This window comes from Oryctolagus cuniculus, chromosome 8, assembly GCF_051225735.1.
Source record: "Oryctolagus cuniculus isolate XC-2025 breed Fujian yellow rabbit chromosome 8, ASM5122573v1, whole genome shotgun sequence".
Classification (NCBI taxonomy): domain Eukaryota; kingdom Metazoa; phylum Chordata; class Mammalia; order Lagomorpha; family Leporidae; genus Oryctolagus; species Oryctolagus cuniculus.
In genome coordinates this window covers 110,807,293-110,826,520 of record NC_142874.1, presented here as the reverse complement: position 1 = coordinate 110,826,520, position 19,228 = coordinate 110,807,293, and the positions used below count along the sequence as shown (strand labels likewise).

At 42.8% G+C, this 19,228-nt stretch overlaps 1 protein-coding gene across 16 annotated transcripts in view; it reads right to left on the bottom strand.

Annotated features, from left to right (window-relative positions):
- Positions 1-4,004: 4,004 nt before the first annotated feature.
- ARHGAP24 (Rho GTPase activating protein 24) overlaps positions 4,005-19,228 on the bottom strand; it is an 867,261-nt gene continuing 852,037 nt past the window's right edge. For all 16 annotated transcript variants that reach the window (XM_089303130.1, XM_089303129.1, XM_089303132.1 and 13 more), the window contains 2 exons: positions 11,992-13,066; positions 4,005-5,659 (listed from right to left, as the gene is read on the bottom strand). In XM_089303130.1, the coding sequence (XP_089159256.1) occupies positions 5,416-5,659; positions 11,992-13,066 (1,319 nt within the window). In that variant the 3' untranslated portion in view covers positions 4,005-5,415. The remainder of the gene's footprint in view (positions 5,660-11,991; positions 13,067-19,228) is intronic.

Here is a 19,228-nt window from a genome sequence, read left to right as displayed (position 1 = left end):
TGAGGACTTGCTACTTCTTCAGGACTCGCATCAAAACATGGCTCAGTAATTCCTTGCCCAGCTTCAGCTTCACGATCCCTTAATTACTTTTAAAGTATATCATAGACGGGATCATTATAGACCAGGTGTCTCGGGGCACAGCCTTAAACACTTTCACCTATTGTACCCAACGCCTTTAACTTCCAGTATCATCTTCAGCGTGCTAATGACAGACCTGATAAATAGTAGGTACAGGGACGTTCTTTAAGATAATGCACATGGTTGTATTATAGCAGGAGGAATGCCCTTGCACAGGGACATAATGATAGCTCCACTTGTGGGCAGGACACGCTGTTTTACTGCTGGTCACATTCCTGAGGTTACAACCCTGCTGTACCCTGTAGAGGCTGGAATATCCTTCCAATAGCAGGAATTTCAGGGTGGACAGCTACCATGTATTAAGCACATGCTATGTGTTAAGCAGCATGGATAGCACTTCAATTATTCCTCACAGACATAGGATAAAGAGGGCACTGTTATTATCCTTAGTTTAAGAAGAACAAATTCAGGGTTGTGGGCATAAGGTGCAGCGGTGAAGATACCGGTTGGGACATCTGCCTTCCATACGAGAGGGCCTCGGCTGGCGTCCCCACTTGTCACAGCTAGTCACAGCGTCCTGCTAGTGAGAGGACAGAGGACCCTGAGAGGCAGCGGGCCATGGCTCGAGTAGTGGGTTCCTGCCATCCGAGTGACCCAGGTGGAGTTCCAGGGTCTCAGCTTCTGTGTGGCCCAGCCCTGGCTGCTGCAGGCATTAGGGGAATAAACCAGCAGATAGAATCTTTCTCTCTCTGTCTCTCTGGCTTCAAATAAAAACAACAAATAAATAAAAAAGCTAAAAAAAAATCAGGCTTATAAACATTCACAGTGTGTGTTAAGTCCACATAGCTACGACGTGGCGGAAGTGGGGTTGAACGTGGTTGTCTGATTCTGAAAGGTCGTGCGTGGTCTTCTCTGTGAGGCTGCTGTAATCAGGGTGCGGGACTGCAGTGACTGGATCACATTGTTCAGTACTCACCCAGATGTTCAAGGCAACCAAATTAGATCTGCAATATAAACTATCTCCCCTGGGAATTATCTAGTGTTTTAAGGAGATCCCATCTTATGAATAAATAAATAGGAATCACTTTAGTTACAGCTAGAGATTTTAGTATCTCGTAATATGTATATATATTTATATGAATTCATGTTTCAGTTGGCCTGATGTTATAGACAATTATAATTTAAATGTTCCACAAAGGACAACCAGCCAAATAGTCTGACTAGTGAGGCTGACATGGTAGGCCCAACACCTGGAAGCAGATCCTTTCTCTGGAGTTTGTATTTTTTTTTATAAAAAGATTTATTTATTTATTTGAGAGGTTTATTTACAGAGAGGCAGAGAGAGAGAGAGAGAGAGAGAGAGAGAAAGTCTTCCATCCACTGGTTCACTCCCCAAATGCCTGGAATAGCTGGAGCTGTGCCGATCTGATGCCAGAAGCCAGGATCTTCTTCCGGGTCTCCCACATGCCCAAGGATTTGGGCCATCTTCCACTGCTTTCCCAGGCCACAGCAGAGAGCTGGATAGGAAGTGGAGCAACTGGGTCTTGAACCGGTGCCCATATGGGATGCCATCACTGCAGGTGGTGGCTTTACCTGCTACGCAACAGCACCAGACCCCTGAGTTTGCTTTTCAATAATTAATTACTTAGTTTTAAATAAATATATATAGGATAAAGTAAGTAAATGCTCAAAACTGCCTACTTTTTATCCTTACTAATTTCCAATTTATTCTCTTATCAATTTGCAGTTGATAGTTTCCAAGCTTTCAGTTGAACTAATGAAAACCCAGATGGACATGATATCCACTGATCAGGGAGTATCACCATTGAGAGTGACAATTAAAATGAACAAACAGAATCTCTCATGAATCAAAGGCTGAATAACAGGGAAATAATTACATGTTCTCATCCAAAACAAATGCTAATTCTAGGAGCTGTTACTTTACTTGGCATAAGAAGTAGTGGAGGAGGGATTTAAGATCAATAAAATATAATCATGGCCCTTAAGAAGCTCCATTTATTAATAGAGCTATCCGTGTAGCTAAACTGGCAGACACCGGACGAGGCACAGTACATGCCTCTTCTTTTATTTTTTAAATTTATGTATTTGAAAGTAACAGGGAGAGATGGAGAAGGGTCTTCCATCTGTTGGCTAACTCTCCATATGGCTGCTGTGGTTGGAGCTGGGCCAGACTGAGGTCAAGAGCCAGGAACTCCGTCTGGGTCTCCCACCTGGTGGCAGGGTCCAAGCACTTGAGTTATCTGCCTCTGCTTTCCCAGGAGCATTAGCAAGGGGCTGCATCAGAAGTGGAGGACCCAAGACTTGAACTGGCATTCACACAAGTAGCGGCTTCACCTGCTGACCACAACACTGGCCCCTGTGTGCTATCTCCAAGCGCGACAACCTCCCTACTTTGGGAGAATTATTACTTTCACTTTAAAAGAGAAAATAGTGCACCTGCTGCACTGCACACAGGGTTAAAGGACTTGTCATTGCCAAGCAGCATGCATAAGGCGCGCTGTGATGCCTAGCTGGGTCTGAATGGCTCTCAGATTCCTGCTATTTCCACTCCTCCAGGCTGCCTCCCCAAATGCTACTTCATCGGAAGTTTCTTGGAGAACAGTTAGTTGTTTTACACGATGCCTGGGTGTGCCAGAGAAAAGGCAGGCAGGCAGGAAGAGTACCATAGTCAGCAGGAAGTAATAGAAGCATGGGATGGCATGGCAGGTGTTGTGGGAAGTAGTATTGGGTAAAAATGAAATTGGGGGTCACAGCCTTTTGTGCCACGTGAAGAGCTTTATCCTGGGCAAGTGAGCATCATGACGTTAGCGAGGCCAAGATACGGCAGATGGTGACCTAGGAAAGGAAACCTGCAAAGGGTGAAAGCAGAGGAGAAAGGCTGGGACAAAACCGAATAGGTCAACGCTTTCATCAAAAGGCAAGAGGATCTAGGTTAAAAGGAGCAGATTAAAAGGCAAAGACAGGTGGAAGAGCTTGCTTGGCAAGTGAATTTAAGAGTGACCCAAAGGGCAGAGTAGAGAAAAAGAGAGTGAACACTCACAAGTCCTCCTTGTGTACTAGCTACTGCGCTCAGCCTAACAAACTATCTCATTAAAACGACATAACAAGTCAACAGAAGTAGCGCTTTTATTCTTCCAATCACACAGAGGAAAAGAGTTTTGCCCGGAAGGTTCAGGAACAACTGTCGAATTATAGATAACCTGAGCGCAGGCAGTAGTCTGCACAACATTTGATCTTTTTTTTTTTTTTAAAGATTTTATTTATTTATTTGAGAGGCAGAATTACAGACAGAAAGATCTTCTATTGACTGGTTCACTCCCCAGATAGCCACAACAGCTGGGCTGATCTGAAGCCAGGAGCCAGGAGCTGCTTCTGGGTCTCCCATATGGTGCAGGGGCCCAAACACTTGGGCCAACTTCCACTGCTTTCCCAGGCCATTAGCAGAGAGCTGGATTGGAAGTGAAGCAGCTGGGTCTCGAGTTGGCACCCATATGGGATGTCAACGCTGCAGGTGGAGGCTTAGCCTACTCCGCCACAGCACTGGCCCTATAACCTTTGCTTTTTAACCACGATATCATGACTGAGATTTTCATGAACTAAAATAGGGGCTGGAAAAAGCGAAGGGAAAGTTACTGAAATCAATTTTACATATTCTGATTTTGAATTTCTTCGGGGATATCCAGGTGGAAGTATATGACTAAGTAATCGTAACGACAGAATAGGGAACCAAAGATAAAGAAGTTACTGCTGTGTAGACACTGGTTAATGCCAGAGGACCACGCAGCAGAGGGTCTAAACAAAAGCGGGGCACTGGTGAGGAGAAGTAGTGTCAGGATCACTCTCCCCATTGACAATCTACACACACACACACACACACACATGATCTCCAAACAACGCAGAGCCCGTAAACTCAAGTAGCCTTTATTTCCGATTAAACCTTTTGTGACCTTTTGTTCTGCTGTGAGATTTATGTACTTGGCTTCTCAAAATCATTGCCTTATTGAAGTGTGAGGAATCATTCTAGCAAAAACTCCACCTCCAGAGAGCCTGGGTATTTCTAGAAACTTGGCATTACTGATGTCCACCATAGTGTCAACGTTGGACTTTCAACCATTCACATTTTACAATTATCATGAGTGAACATGTTTTTAACACATAAAATGGCATTGTTAAAATCAAAGCAGAAAAATTTAATTTTCCTCCTCCTCCTGGTGCCCTGCCCTACCTCGTCACCTTGCTGCAAGCTGCCAGCCTGTGGTACAGAGAGAATCCCACATGACATTGGCCTGCGTGGGAGAAAAATGTTGCTAAATGGTACCTACTAGAGCACGCTCATGAAGAGGACCTCAGCAATGCTACAGTACTGCTGGCCTTGCCAAGAGCAACTGCTGGGGACAGGGGAGAGGTTTGGGTGAGGGAAGGACTGCACACAGGCATTGTTGATTTGGCAAGCATTGTTTCCCAACGTTCAACAGGCAGGCAGAATTCACCTTCTAACCATCCAGCAGTTAGAGAGTCCAGAAGGCCATGGTCAAGTGCCATCCGTCACCTGTCTCCCCTGTATGCTGCATCCTGCTTAGGAAATGCTCTTTAGATCTGGTAAGGCAGACGGGGGCTTGGGAAGGGGATGTTCTTACACACTCTCTGAGTGCCTGTGTCAAGTCACGTCACAAAGCCAAATGGAGTGGTGTGAGGGCAGAGTTTAAAGAGCATTTCCAAGGTCCCTGCTGATCCGACTGTAGTTTATAAAACTATTTACATTTCTCTTTTTGGTCATGGCAAGGTCTATTGGCGCAAACAACACGGCCACCAAGTATTCTTTTGATTTTAATAACTCATATATCTTTATATATATTTATATTTCTGCTTATCTTCATTTCCTCAGCAAAAGGGGAAATAAAAATAGTGATCTATAAAATAAGCGGATGATAACACAATGCCAAAAATAGCTTATGTTAAGTGCAAGGGGTGAAGCTTGAAAGCAAGCTAAATCGCAACAACATATTGATTCAACATTTTAAATACAAGACTTGCAATAAAATAATTCTTGAGATATGCTTCTCATTTTTAGTTTACTTTTAAAAACTACTCTATATACACATATCCAGTTGTAACACTTGACAGTAGCATTATGAGGCATGGTATAACTTTGGTACACATTGCAGATATGGATGGTTAATGTCTGTAATAAATGATACGTCTTCCCCAGTTAGTGCTCTGTACAGCCAGGTGACCAGCCACCTGGTCCCACATACGATCTCCCAAGACTCCCCACGTCCTTCCCAGAGCCATCGGAGACGGCGGGAGAAAGCAGGCTTACTGGATCCATATCGTGTTTCCTCGCTCCGTTCTCCTGGGTTCCACTGTCAGCTCCCCAAATGTGGAAAAGAACTGCTCCATTTCTTTCTGCAGCATGTCATTTCTTTTCTCGGCATCTTCTTTGGCTCGCTCGGCATTGCGCATTTTGATTTCTATCATCGTGAACTTTTTCCTTTCCTGATCCAGTTCATCGTGCAGACTCATCATTTCCGTTTCCAAAGTTAAATTCCGCTGCTCTAAGCTATAAAGGTTGGGGGAAGGTGGAGGGAAAGAACAAATAATTTTATTCATTTGAATGCAAGAGGGATACAAATGTTTTCTTTAAACTCTGACTCTACATTGCTTAGGATATTGGAATGAGCCCTATCAAATCAATGATGCTAGGTCCAATGGCTAAAAATACTTAATTTTGTAATTTTACAGTTGACTTGCATGATTGATGAATTTTTGTTAGAGGTCCTGAGACTTCTCTTGGAAGCGATTCATTATCATCTGATAGTAAGTGAACGAATATCAGCATAGAGAAACCAAGCACACAGCATCCAAGGGGCAGCAGTGGGAGACAACCCGACCCAGAAAGCTTGCTGGACGTTAAACAGTGATCTTGGCTTTACTAATGTTGGAAGAAAGAGTAGGAAATCATATTTGGTTTCCAGCAAAGGAAAAATATTGATGATAATAATAATAATAATGCCATTGTTAGATTAAGCCCACTGCCAAGAAGGCAACTTTTCTGGTGCACACCAAGCTCTTTCAGAATCCAAAGCAGTCAGTGTACGTGGACAAGACAGGCAGAGTGTACATGTGTTACAGGAGCACCTGGTACTTCATAAAAACAGCGCACATACAAATAACCCGCTACTCTCAAGTTGTACTCCCTTCCATGATATTAATGCATTTTAGGATATCCATATTTTATATCTCTATCAATTGTTAGCTGTATTCTTTCAGGTAATTGTAGAATTATAGGTAAACTCTTTAAAAACAGAGACTGTATTTTCTTCATAATCAACAGGATCCAAAACATATAAATATGAAGGTACTTCCAAATGTTTGTGGAAAATGGAATTTAAACGTAAGTTTATGTTGAGAAAAAAATTCTGAAATCCAGGCACACACAAGATCTTCAACCAGTTCAGGACAAATGTACATCATGAAAAACTGTCCATGGATTTCAAATTTTTACACCAAAATGAAGTTATCTTTAGTGCCATTTTTCTACAAATGTTTTGAAGTACCCTCACATTCCTGTAGCAGATACACACACACACACTTTTGTGTTCAAACGTTTGCTCAAAAGTAGTAAGCACTTGTTCATTATAAGATTTATACTAGTACTAGCTGCCTTTTCTCATTTCTTTCTCCTGAGTTAAAGGTCCAAGGGACTCAATTGTGTTTACCTACTACTGAAATTTAAAAGGCCAATATTCATGTGGCTCCCAGAAATCACATTTTTTTAGTAATTAAAAAAATTTAAATTTCAATTTTTTTTTCTATTTTGAAAAAAAGTGAGCCACACATATTGACATTTCATCCAGATACTAAGAATACCTGTTTAAGCAAGTAGAATTTTTAAAAAAAATAATATTTCCTATTTTGTAATCCTACATAGTTTGGAAGGCCATTTTAAACAAATGATCACTATTTTTTTTTCTTGACAGACAGAGTGGACAGTGAAAGAGAGAGACAGAGAGAAAGGTCTTCCTTTTGCCATTGGTTCACTCTCCAATGGCCGCCACGGCCGGCACACCACGCTGATCCGATGGCAGGAGCCAGGTGCTTCTCCTGGTCTCCTAGGGGGTGCAGGGCCCAGGTACTTGGGCCATCCTCCACTGCACTCCCTAGCCACAGCAGAGAGCTGGCCTGGAAGAGGGGCAACCGGGACAGAATCCAGCGCCCCGACCTGGACTAGAACCCGGGGTGCTGGCACCGCAAGGCGGAGGATTAGCCTAGTGAGCCATGGTGCCAGCCTGATCACATTTTTATATAAGAATTTGGTACTATGTGCTTGTTGCCCCTCAGAATTATTCTACAACTTATTTTCTTTGCTTTCTAAATTTATTTTAGATTTAAAATTGCTGGAAGAAATCGAAGTTTATTACTAAGAAAAACAACTTCTACAAAAGAGTATCTTGATAAATCTGTACACTTGCATGAAACATGCAGGAATTCAAAGGACTGAGTTGAGATTAGAAACAATGCCTCCCAATACAAGCAAACAAAAAGGATAGAAAAACACATAAGGAAATATTTTTAAAATACATAGGGTGAAAAAACATCTTTAGATCTCAGAGCTAAGGAAGAAACTTAAGTGTCGACCAGAAAGTGGATGCACACAAGGCATACAGCCCTTGCAAGGAGACCCTGGGGGCAGGAGCTGGCTGTTTCTGTTGTTGTTCTGTTCTGTTATGCTTTCAAATGGCAACAGGAGGGGAGCCACCAATGGGAGAGGCAGAAAGTGATTCCAATGAGAAGTTAGAACGTCAACTGTCTTCAAAAAAGAGACTGCTGAAAGTCTCCTCATGAACTTGGAGCCGTGGCAGAACTGAATGAGAAGACAGTGAACTAGGCAGGAGGTCTGAGAGAAATTACCTCACAGAATGATACACACAGACATTTAATATAAAAAGATATTAATGGGGATGTGAGTCAGATACAGAAGGTCTAACATACTGTAATAATAATTTTGAAAAGTGGGGGATACATGCTCAAGCTGACTTACCACAAACGGTAGAGTTAGAAACATACCAGGGGATTCCAAGTCAATCCCATCGAGGTGGCATGTACCAATGCCATCTCACTAGTCCCAGTGATCAATTTCTGTTCACAATTGATCATAATGATAGGACTAAGAACCAAAGGGAGCACATAAACAAGAATAGTGTCTGCAAATACTAGCTGATAGAAAAAAAAGGGAGAGAACGATACAACATGGGAAGTGAGATACACAGCAGACCCATAGAATGGCAGATGTCCTGAACAGCACTCTGGCCTCAGAATCAGCCCATAAGGCATTCAGATCTGGCTGAAAAGCCCATGAAAGTATTTCAGGCATGGAAAGCCAAGACACTCTGGGGAAAAAAAAAAAAAAACCTAAATGAAAGATCTCCACAAGTGAGATCCCAGCGGAAAGAATGGGTCATCAAAGAAGGAGGTACCTTTCTCTGAAGGGAGGAGAGAACTTCCACTTTGACCATGGCCTTGTCTAAATATGATCAGAGTCAGTGAACTCAGGAGGCTTCCATAGCCTTGGCAGCTCATGACAAGAGCCTAGGGTGATTACTGATGCCATAAACAAGAGTGTCAATTTGTTAAGTCAACAACAGGAGTCACTGTGCACTTACTCCTCATGTAGGATCTTTGTCCTTAGTGTGCTGTACATTGAGATTTAATGCTATAACTAGTACTCAAACAGTTTTTTTTCACTTTATGTTTCTGTGTGGGAGCAAATTGTTGAAATCTTTACTTAATGTATGCTAAACTGATCTTCTGTATATAAAGAGAATCGAAAATGAATCTTGATGTGAATGGAAGGGGAGAGGGAGTGGGAAAGGGGAGGGTTGCGGGTGGGAAGGACGTTATGGGGGGGAAGCCATTGTAACCCATAAGCTGTACTTTGGAAATTTATATTCATTAAATAAAAGTTAAAAAAAATTATCAAAAAAAAGTGGGGGATTGGAAATATACAAAAAATTGAGTAAATATATTCCAGAACTGAAAAAGATATTAAGTACTCATATCATATAATTAAAGTTTGAATGTAAACAAATGGAAAAGCTATGTGAGGAATTTACTAGTCAAAGGAAAGGTGTTATAGCAATGCTAACATCAGAAAATATAGACTTTCAGGCAAAAAGCAGTGACACAATAAAAGATGAACTTTTTAATGATGAAAAGATTGATTCATCGGGGAGATATAAAAACCATTCTAAACTTTACCTAGTAGTAGAGCCTCAAATTGTTAAATATGAAATACAACAGGATTATAAGGAGAAAGGTATATCCCCAGAATAATGTTAGGAAGTTCAAAAATTGTGGATCTGTTCTAAAAATTAGGAGAACTGTAGATTAAAAAAGTTTAACTGATTTGATCTGTTGGCCATATATATGAGTATAGAATTGCAACTCAATGAAAAGGAATAGTTTTAGCAAACCAAATAACTGATATCATACAAATTAATTTTTCTGACTGTGATAGGATATTTTCTAGAAAATAAATTTAGAAATTTCTTTTTCTAAGTATTCTATTTCTAAGAAAACAACACTCGAATTTTAAAAAGCAATGAAAATATACCTCGGCAATTATTAAGCAAAGCGAAACACATCTCCTCCTCCCTCTCTCCATCCCTACCTACCTACCTACCTACCTCCTACCTATCTATCCATTCATCATCAGAACTTGTAGGGTGGCATTAAAAAGGAATTTAAAGAAAGGTATACAAATGTAAAAGGGTGTTATGGAAAACGAAATTGAACAGTTATATACCTGTGGTTTGGCCCCAGCCCACCTCCCTTCAGGCCTCTCCCTTGGCCTTTTGCACTCCATTGCAAGGTTCTAATTACTTTATCGGAGTCCATGAAATGTACCCCAGGTCTCAGAACATACACGCATCTCCAATGTCTTCAGAAAGAAAGGCCCGGGGCTGGGGTTGTGGTGCAGTGGGCTAAGTCCCTGCCTGTGATGCTGGCATCCCTTAGGATCTCTGGATGGAGTCCCGGCTGCTTCACTTCTGATCCAGCTCCCTGCTAATGCACCCGGGAACCCAGCTGAAGATGGTCCAAGTGCTTGGGCCCCTGCCACTCACATTGGAGATCCACATGGAGTTCTAGGCCCCTGGCTTCACGCTGGCACAGCCCCAGCCGTTGCAGACATCTGGGGAGTGAACCAGTGGATGGAAGACTCTATGTGTGTGTGTGTGTGTGTCTGACCCTCTCTCTCCATAACTCCTCTGCCTTTCAAGTAAATAAATAAATCTTTTTTAAAAAGGGCAGGCCTACATCTCTAGCTTCAGAATGATAAACTTTGTTTCTTTTCCTAATCCAAGTTCAAAGTGTTATCCCTGCCCCTTGAAATGCAGCCTCCCAGTGCTAGGTTCTCTCTATGATTATGAAAGGGCAGCAATCCAGATTTCTAGTAGCTAGTGGGAACTTCCCAAACCCCTTTCAGAAAGAAGAGTGATCTCAGGAAACAATTAACACCATTTCTTTCTTCTTATTTCAATTTTCTGTCAGTATCATACAGAGAAATTCAAAGCACAATCTTGTTTAGTGAAACTTGGCATAAATAGTTTCCAAGCAGTTGATCTTTTAATCTTGTTTGTGAGTAGCACTTTCGGTTTATACTCACTCTGCCATAGCTCCCGGAAATATGTTCTTTTTGGCTTGATAATTGATAAATGGGTGAAGAACATTAAGATCATCTAAAATTGGCTTTATATACTAAAAAAAATAAAATAAAATAAAAAGAAGCGAGGGGGTTTGGAGCCACAGCAGCAGGTGAGGCACACCAAACTACTGAGGATCTTCACACACCACGCAGGAAGAGCTCCCCAAATCACAGAGCTTGCAACTGGGGCTGACGCCAGAGGGGCTACTTCACCCCGAAACGAGCTTTGGGCCCTCCCTTCCTGACTTGAGAATTCCGTGTTTTTCCCGTATAGGCACTGAAAGCACATGCGCACAATCAATCTGTCACTCTGCGGCTGGGGTGAGGATGGGGGGTGTCTGGCACAGGTCACGGTCATGTGTCCAGGCCTCCATTCTCATTTTCCTGCCTCTCCTGTCAATGGCCCATCCCACTCCCCAGGGCACTGTGAACCCAGAACAGGCAGCCGAGGCCACTTGTCTCACCCAGACTTTTTCCTGTGGAAGTTACTCAGCAAACTCCTACCTCGATCATCTTAATGGAAGATACAAATTTATATAACTTAGGCGTGAGCCTAACTATTCTCTTGTATGTCATATTCCTCACTTGCCATTTTAGGCTAGCTTCTCTGTAGGTCACACCATCTCTCTTCTTGAAAACCTCTGTATGTTCCTATCTCAGAGTCAAAGTCAAAGACTGAAAATGCCCCTGTCCAGGCCTTAAGTCACCTTGCACCTGTCACTTCTCTGAGTTCACCCAAATTCCCAAAGGGTCTGCAACTGAGCCTGGCAGAGAGAAGACACCCGCTCCGCACATAATGACTGAAAGAATGAAAACTGAAGGTTAGTTTACCTTTAGAACATCGTTTTATGCTACTTTCATCCTTTGCATGTTAGTGAAAATTAGCAGGCTCTCTATTCTCCATCTCCTTACAGCCGCCCCTCCATCCCAAGCTCTCACACAAATGCCCGTGTTTAGTAATAGTTGAAGATAACAACCAGCAAGCACCTCAATGATCAATGACTTCTTAGGGGCTTTGGAAGTAGATATGACCGACATTTAGCATTTTCACATTGGGCTACCAGGGCCCACAGAGATAAAGGCAACTTTGTCTAAGTCCTACGGCTCCCAAATGCCGACTCTGACACCAGCGCATTGAACCCGCGGTGCAGCCTTTCTGGCAGTTAGGATCCCCAGCTTCTTCTCACCTCTTTATCCTGGACTCGTACTCGATCTTCTGTTTGGTCATCTCCTGTTTCAGGCTGGAGACTAAACTGTGCAGTGCACTGTGGTTGCCGGTGTTGTTCCCAACAAACGTCTCACTGTTGTCGCTGCTGCTGGTGGCGCGACTACTTCGGCCGCCCACGCTCCTCCGGTCACTTTTGCTTTCATAGTCCCCAGGGTGGGAAAGGTCGTCCTGCGGGGGCCCATCCAACACAGGATCCTCAAAGTTCCCACCGTAAAAGTCCTGCTCTGGGCAGGTGGTGGTGGAGGAGCGGCAGGAGTTGGAGTTCTCGGGGAGGGAGATGTCGCAGGAGGAGGTGGACCAGGTGGCACTGTCCACGCTCTGCTTGTCCTCCAGGTTCATCATGGAGAACTGCTGGTGGACGTTATCGTAGGTGGAGAGTCGGTTGTGCTGGCCAGACTCCCCGGCCGGCTCTTTCTGCTTGTTGTCCCTCAGGGTCACATAGCCATTGGGCAGCCAGCCCATGCTGCGTCCATTCACGGGGTTCCCGAGGGGGTCGTTGCTCAAAATGCCCATGCGCATGGTTCCATTCTGCACACTGTGGGTGCCCATTTTGGTACCGGACCCCTTCAGCGAAGAGGTCCTCCTAGCCTGCAGGCTCCCATTGGGGGTGGTTTGGGGCTTCTCCACCGCTTCTGGATTGCTGCTACTGAAAGACCCATTGGTGACGATGCCACTGCCTTTATTGAAGGCAGGGTTCTTTTTCACCATGAGAGGGGGGCTCCTGGAGACATCCAGCTTGTGGACGCTGTTCCTTGGGCTGTTGGTTTTGCTGCCGGATAGAGCTGTGGGAGATCCATTGTCCATGCTGCTTCTCTGGGGAGACTCGGGCTTGTCCCAGGAGCACTGCCGACTAGGGCTCTCCTTGGTGTTATTGTTCTCCTTGTTCTGCATATGGCCCGTGCTGGCTTTCTTCTGGATTTCGTTGTTGTTGCTGACTCCGTCCTGGGGCTTGCTCTGCAGTTCTGCATCCTTTGGGAAGAGGCGGTCGTGTTTGCTGATCATCATGGACATCAGCTGCTGGACCACCACAGTGCCTGCAATTGCAGAGAAAAAAGTAGTGTGAGAGAGACTTCTGATTTATTTTCTATATTGACTGTGGCTCTTCAAGGGACATAGTTAGGTAACTTTAAAAAAAAAAAAAAAAGAGTTGATTGGGTCGGCGCCGTGGCTCAACAGGCTAATCCTCCGCCTTGCGGCGCCAGCACACCGGGTTCTAGTCCCTGTCGGGCCGCCGGATTCTGTCCCGGTTGCCCCTCTTCCAGGCCAGCTCTCTGCTGTGGCCCGGGAGTGCAGTGGAGGATGGCCCAGGTCCTTGGGCCCTGCACCCCATGGGAGACCAGGAGAGGTACCTGGCTCCTGCCCTCGGATCAGCGTGGTGCGCCGGCCGCAGCGCACCGGCGGCGGCGGCCATTGGAGGGTGAACCAACGGCTAAAGGAAGACCTTTCTCTCTGTCTCTCTCTCTCTCATTGTCCACTCTGTCAAAAATTAAAATAATAATAAAACAGTTGATTTACCACGTTTCATGATATATCGACTGAAATCTCGCAGCATATCTTCAAATATGCTTCTTCAGTTGGTAAGCTGGGCTTCTCTCCCCTAAAACTGTCTCTAAAACCTAGGTGTATAGAGGCCGGCACTGTGGCACAGTGGGCTATGCCTCTGCCTGCAATGCCGACATCCCAGATGGGCATCCGTTTCTATCTGCCTGCTCCGCTTCCCATCCAGCTCACTGCTTATGGCCTGGGAATGCAGAGGATGGCCCAAGACCTTGATCCCCTGCACCCACACGGGAGACCTGTAAGAGGCTCCTGGCTCCTGGCTTTGGATCGGCTCAGCTCCAGCCTCTGTGGCCATTTGGAGAGTGAACCAGTGGATAGGAGACCTCTCTCTCTGCCTCTCTTTCTCTCTCTGTGTAACTCTTTCAATAACTAATAAAAGTAAAATCTTAAAAAAAAAATCCTAGGGATATAGATTACATTCCCACCTTTGGGCCCCCAATCCTCTAAGAACCTTATTCGGTATTAACTTTATAAATGTCTTCACAAATGTAGGCATTTTGTGTAGCAGTTAAGATGCTGCTTGGCATGTCCACATCCATATTGGAGTGCCTGGGCTTGAGTTCCAGACTGCTCCTGTTTCCAGCTTCCTGCTAATGTAGACCCTGGAAGGAACATTGATGGCTCAAGTTATCGGGTCCCTGCCACCTACATGGAAGACCTGGACGAGTCCCTGGCTCACAGCTAGGGCCCTGGCCTTGCCCTGGCCACTGTGGGTATTTGGGGAAGTGAACCAGCAGGTGGGAGAAGGCATGCAATCTCTTTCTGCCCACTCTGACTCTTTGGATTTCAAATAAGTAAATAAAAATGTCAATGTATACACAATAGGGGCCCGGAGCTGGGGGTGAGGGTGAGGCCATAGCCTTCAGTGCCGGCATCCCATGTGGGCGCTGGTTTGAGACCCAGCTGCTCCACTTCTAATCCAGCTCTCTGCTATGGCCTGGGAAAGCAGTAGAAGATGGCACAAGTCCCTTGGGCCCCTGCACCCCTAAGGGAGACCCAGAGGAAACTCCTTGTTCCTGGCTTTGGATCAGCCCAGCTCCGGCCATTGTAGAAATCTGGGGAGTGAACCAGCGGATGGAAGACCTCTTTCTCTATCTCTACCCCTCTCTTTGTAACTCTGCCTTTCAAATAAATAAAATAAATACTTAAGAAAATGGACACACAATAAAGCAGTATGGCCCAATTCAAACATCACCTATCTTTAACTTTAGCTTGAACTGTACCAATTGGCTATGTTAAATGTGTGCATAGAATGCTAATCCAAGTTCCTAAAGTAGTTTTTAACAAATAAATTTAGAGAAACAGCTTATATTTTAGTTAGTAATTGTAGTTTCTATACAAAATACTTAAAATATGAGATTTGGTGAGGAAAATGATGAAAAGGGCTTTTGTCAATGCCAACTTCTTCTGATACTAATGGGCAGGCTGTTGACCTGTGGCATGGCTATTCTTTAGCTTAAAGTAACACCTGGAAATATAATGCAAAATAAAATTTTGAACAGGGAAAACAAAAACATGCTGCATCCACCTACACTAACGACTTTGCTCTGTGATGATGCAAAACACACGTGTAGATCAAGTACCTGCAGGATGCCAGGTCTGTGGCTGCACCATTGTTTTCCATGTTCACCTAAAGTAAGGGATCCTGGTAAAATGCAAATTCTAACTCAGGAGGCACTGAGCGGGCGCAGGGAACACATTGTATTTTGCAGTTCTGCTGGCTTCAAGGAGACACGGAGAGTAACAGAGAAGTAGCACTGGCACCACAGGGAAGTTTCCGAATTCCAGAACCACCCCCCCCCCCCCCCCCCGGCCTTCTGAATGAGAATCTGTAGCTTCATTATATCCCCAGGGGGATTCCTCTGCCTCTTGGAGCTTGAGAGACATTGAGGTAGATGGAAATGTTTCACTTGAATCTCTAAAATTAGGTTTCTCAAAGGTCGGTGGGATGAGAGTTAATATTTTTTTTCCAATGAGAAAACTGAGTTTCAGGGTGGTTAATAAGTGACCCAGGTGAATTTAATACTCAGTTTTCTTATTCCAAATTATGCATTTGCCTGTTATGTTCTGGCTTCTAGATTTAAAACTGAAGAAGCAGTAAGTAAACTTGGGTAGTTCTAAATAGAGAACGAAATAAAAGCACTCTTTTGAATCAGCATAAATTATTATATAGTCGTGGGAGACAAAAGATGGAATAAATGAATAGTAGGTCCATTCCTCCTTTTTCAGTAACCTCTGAATTTGTCATCTAATGTCAATGCTGTGAATCTGCTGAAAAGGTTAAAATGGGTGTCGACGCTGTCATTAATATGGATGGTGTTTGAAGACATTGTGTACCTAACGCTATGTTACTATTTGTCCATGTGACAGACGCATGTTCAAAGGTTTGCAGCTTCCATTGTGTATGACTCTGCCTAGCGTTTTTGGGAAGGTGGACTTTTTACCCATCACTGAACTATTCACATTCAAAGCTGCCTTGCTTCCAATCACAGTTATGCACTATGTGAGGCATTCAATTCATTGCCGTGAGATTCCCAATCTCCATGATGCGTTTGTGAACAGCTATGACAAAGCACAGTTACCGCAATCACAGAGCGTCAGGGCCTTACAGACCTAGAATTCTCTTTCTCATATGTTGGGAGGCTTTATTTCCTCCAGACCCTCGGATAACAACTGGCGATAGGCCGTGGATGATGAATTTTGATGGCCATTTAGGACAGACTAGGTTGGGAGTAATGATAATGATGTGTGTGTCACTGTAGGGATTATACTTTTCCTTTATTATATTCTCTTCTGTCATTTTCTTCTTTAGAAGGCCAATAGGGGAACATTAAGCCCAAATAAAGAGGTCAAAGTGGTTATAATCACCAGCCCATGCCATAGAGTCCACACAGAGTCTGCAGTCTCACTGTGCTATGTGATCCAGCAATTCCCCAATGGCCTGTATAATTTCACACAGGTGCAATTTAAATACCGGCACTTTTCTCATAATCATTTCCTTAGGAACTCAATCTTTCCTTTAAGGACATCTAGATAGCATTCAATGTAATATAGTTTTAATTTTCTTACACCAAATAACCTGTACATGTGTGATTTTGCATGTCTGAAGACTTTAAGATATTTGTGAGTTTTGATAAATACGCATAGTTCTGGTAACATCATGCAGTCATGACACAAAAAAGCTTCCTTGTGCTCCTTTGTAGTCTGTCAATCCCTTACCCTACCTCCTGCCCATGGCAACCACTGATGTGCTTTCTGTCATTATTGTAGTTTTGCCTTTTATAGAATTGTATGTAAATGGAATTAAACTGTGTATAGTCTTTCATGTAAAGGCATTTATCATTTAGCTTAATATTTTTGATACATATAGTATTCTTGACATATATCAGTATTATTGCTGACTTGCATTCCATGCTATAGATGTGCCACAACTGTTTATTTATTCATTAGTTGATAGAGAATTAGCCTGTTTTCAGTATGAAGCTATTGTAAATAAAGTTGATATGAATATCTGTCTACAAGTTTCACATGAACTTTTTTTTTTTTGGTAAATATTTAGTTCAGGGCTCTATACGGTCTTATGACTGGTGTACATTTAAGTTTATAAGAACCTGCCTAAATGCAAATTGGCTCTAACAATTTGTGTTTCTACCAGCAGCAAACTTGATATTTTTGGTATTCATTTTATACTTTGTAGGAGGTATATAGTGGTATCTGTTTATTTTTTATTTTATTTTTTGGTGGGGGCGATGTTTTATCTTGAAGCACAGGGCTGTCAGTGACGGATTTGCTGAGTTTTGTTTTCTTCCTGAAAATGTCTTCAACCTCTCTTTATTTTGAAAGATAATTAAATATATTTAGAAACCTGGCTTGATAGTTTAAAAAAATTTAAAGGTTTTGATCTGTATTTTGGCTTACATACTTCCCTAATGAGAAATCTGCTGTAACTCTTCTCTTTGATCCTCTGTATGTAATGTGTCTTTTGACTGTCAGACCACTTCTAACTTTTTCTTTTTATCTCTGGTTCTCATCATTTTGATTATGACGTCTTTTGTGTGGTTTCCTTTATGTTTGTTCTGCTTAGTATATTTTGAATTTCTGAAATCTCTGTGTTTGTAATTTTCGCCAATTTTTGGGGAAAAATCAGCATTTTGTCTCTTCACTTCATGTTTGACAGTTTCTCTTTTTATTTATAGGTCTTTATATGTCTGTTTATTCTTTTTTTCTTTTTTTTTTTTTTGATAGGCAGAGTGGACAGTGAGAGAGAGAGACAGAGAGAAAGGTCTTCCTTTTGCCATTGGTTCACCCTCCAATGGTGTCTATTTATTCTTTATATGTCTTTTCCAATGTGTATTCTGTTATTAATCCCATCAGCATCATATTCACTTTAGCTATGATTTTAATCTTCAGAAATTCTATTTGGATTTTTAAAATATCTTTTCTTTCTCTCTTCATTATATTGATGTTTTCCTCTACCTTACTGAAGTGTGTGTGTATAATTTGAAATTTATAATAGCTCGTTTAATATTCTGACTTGCTCTCAGACTTGGCCCAGCCATGTTTGGGTCTTTTTCTATTATCTATTTTTTTCCTTCTGGACTTGGTTCATGCTTTCTTCATTATTTACATGCCTGGAAACCATGACACAGGGATTAAACTCACTCAGTTCAGGCTAATGTTGCATAAACCTACTGTATGTCAGGGGGTTACTTCAACCATGGAACATATTTGATCAAATTGTAATGCTTTATATATAAAATGAGAGGCAAATGACTCAGAGGCATAAGCACAAACAGAAATTTGATCTTGGAACTCAAAGCCAGTGAAAGTCAGTGTGTACTTTCAGTCTGATTTCTACCTGTCTTCCCAGAGCTGCCAGAGTTATTTTGCTGAAATGAAAACCTCACTCTCAACCCTCTCTTGCACAAGAATTATCAAAGATTCCTAGTTTGTAAATCCTTGAAAACACGAGGTCTGTTTAGCCACCCTTCCACAACGTTCCCTATATGCCTGATATCACTGACCTTCCACGATTGCTGATGTATACTGTGGCCTTTCTTACTGCCAAAGATGCACTGTTTGTGTCCTCCTCAAACTGATACGTTGAAATCCTAGCACCCAGTACAATGCTATTAGGAGGTGGAACTTTTGAAATGTGATTAGGTCATGAAGGGAGAACCCTCATGAATATTAGTGCCCTGATCCAAAAGACCCCAGAGAGCTCCCTCATCTCTTCTATAATTTGAGGACATGGTAAGAACATAGCTGTCTATGAACAAGGAAACTGGCCCAGGCCAGACACCAAATCTGCTAGTGCTCTGATATTAGGTTTCCCAGCCCAGAGAAATGTGAAAGATACATTCCCATTGTTTGTGAGATACCAACTCTAAGATTACCTTACAGAACACGAAACGACCTTGGATACTCACCCTCTTACTATAACTGTTTAAATGTCCCTTCCTCTCTGAAATTTTCTCTAATCTCCAAAAGAAAGGCCATCACTCCCTACTTTTGCTCTCATAGTCCATTGGCATATTATGTAGGCAATATTTTTAACGTTACGATTAAATGTTAGTGTGTTAAAGTCTACAAGTGGATAACTAGACTGGACATTTCTAGAAAGTAAAATTCTCCCT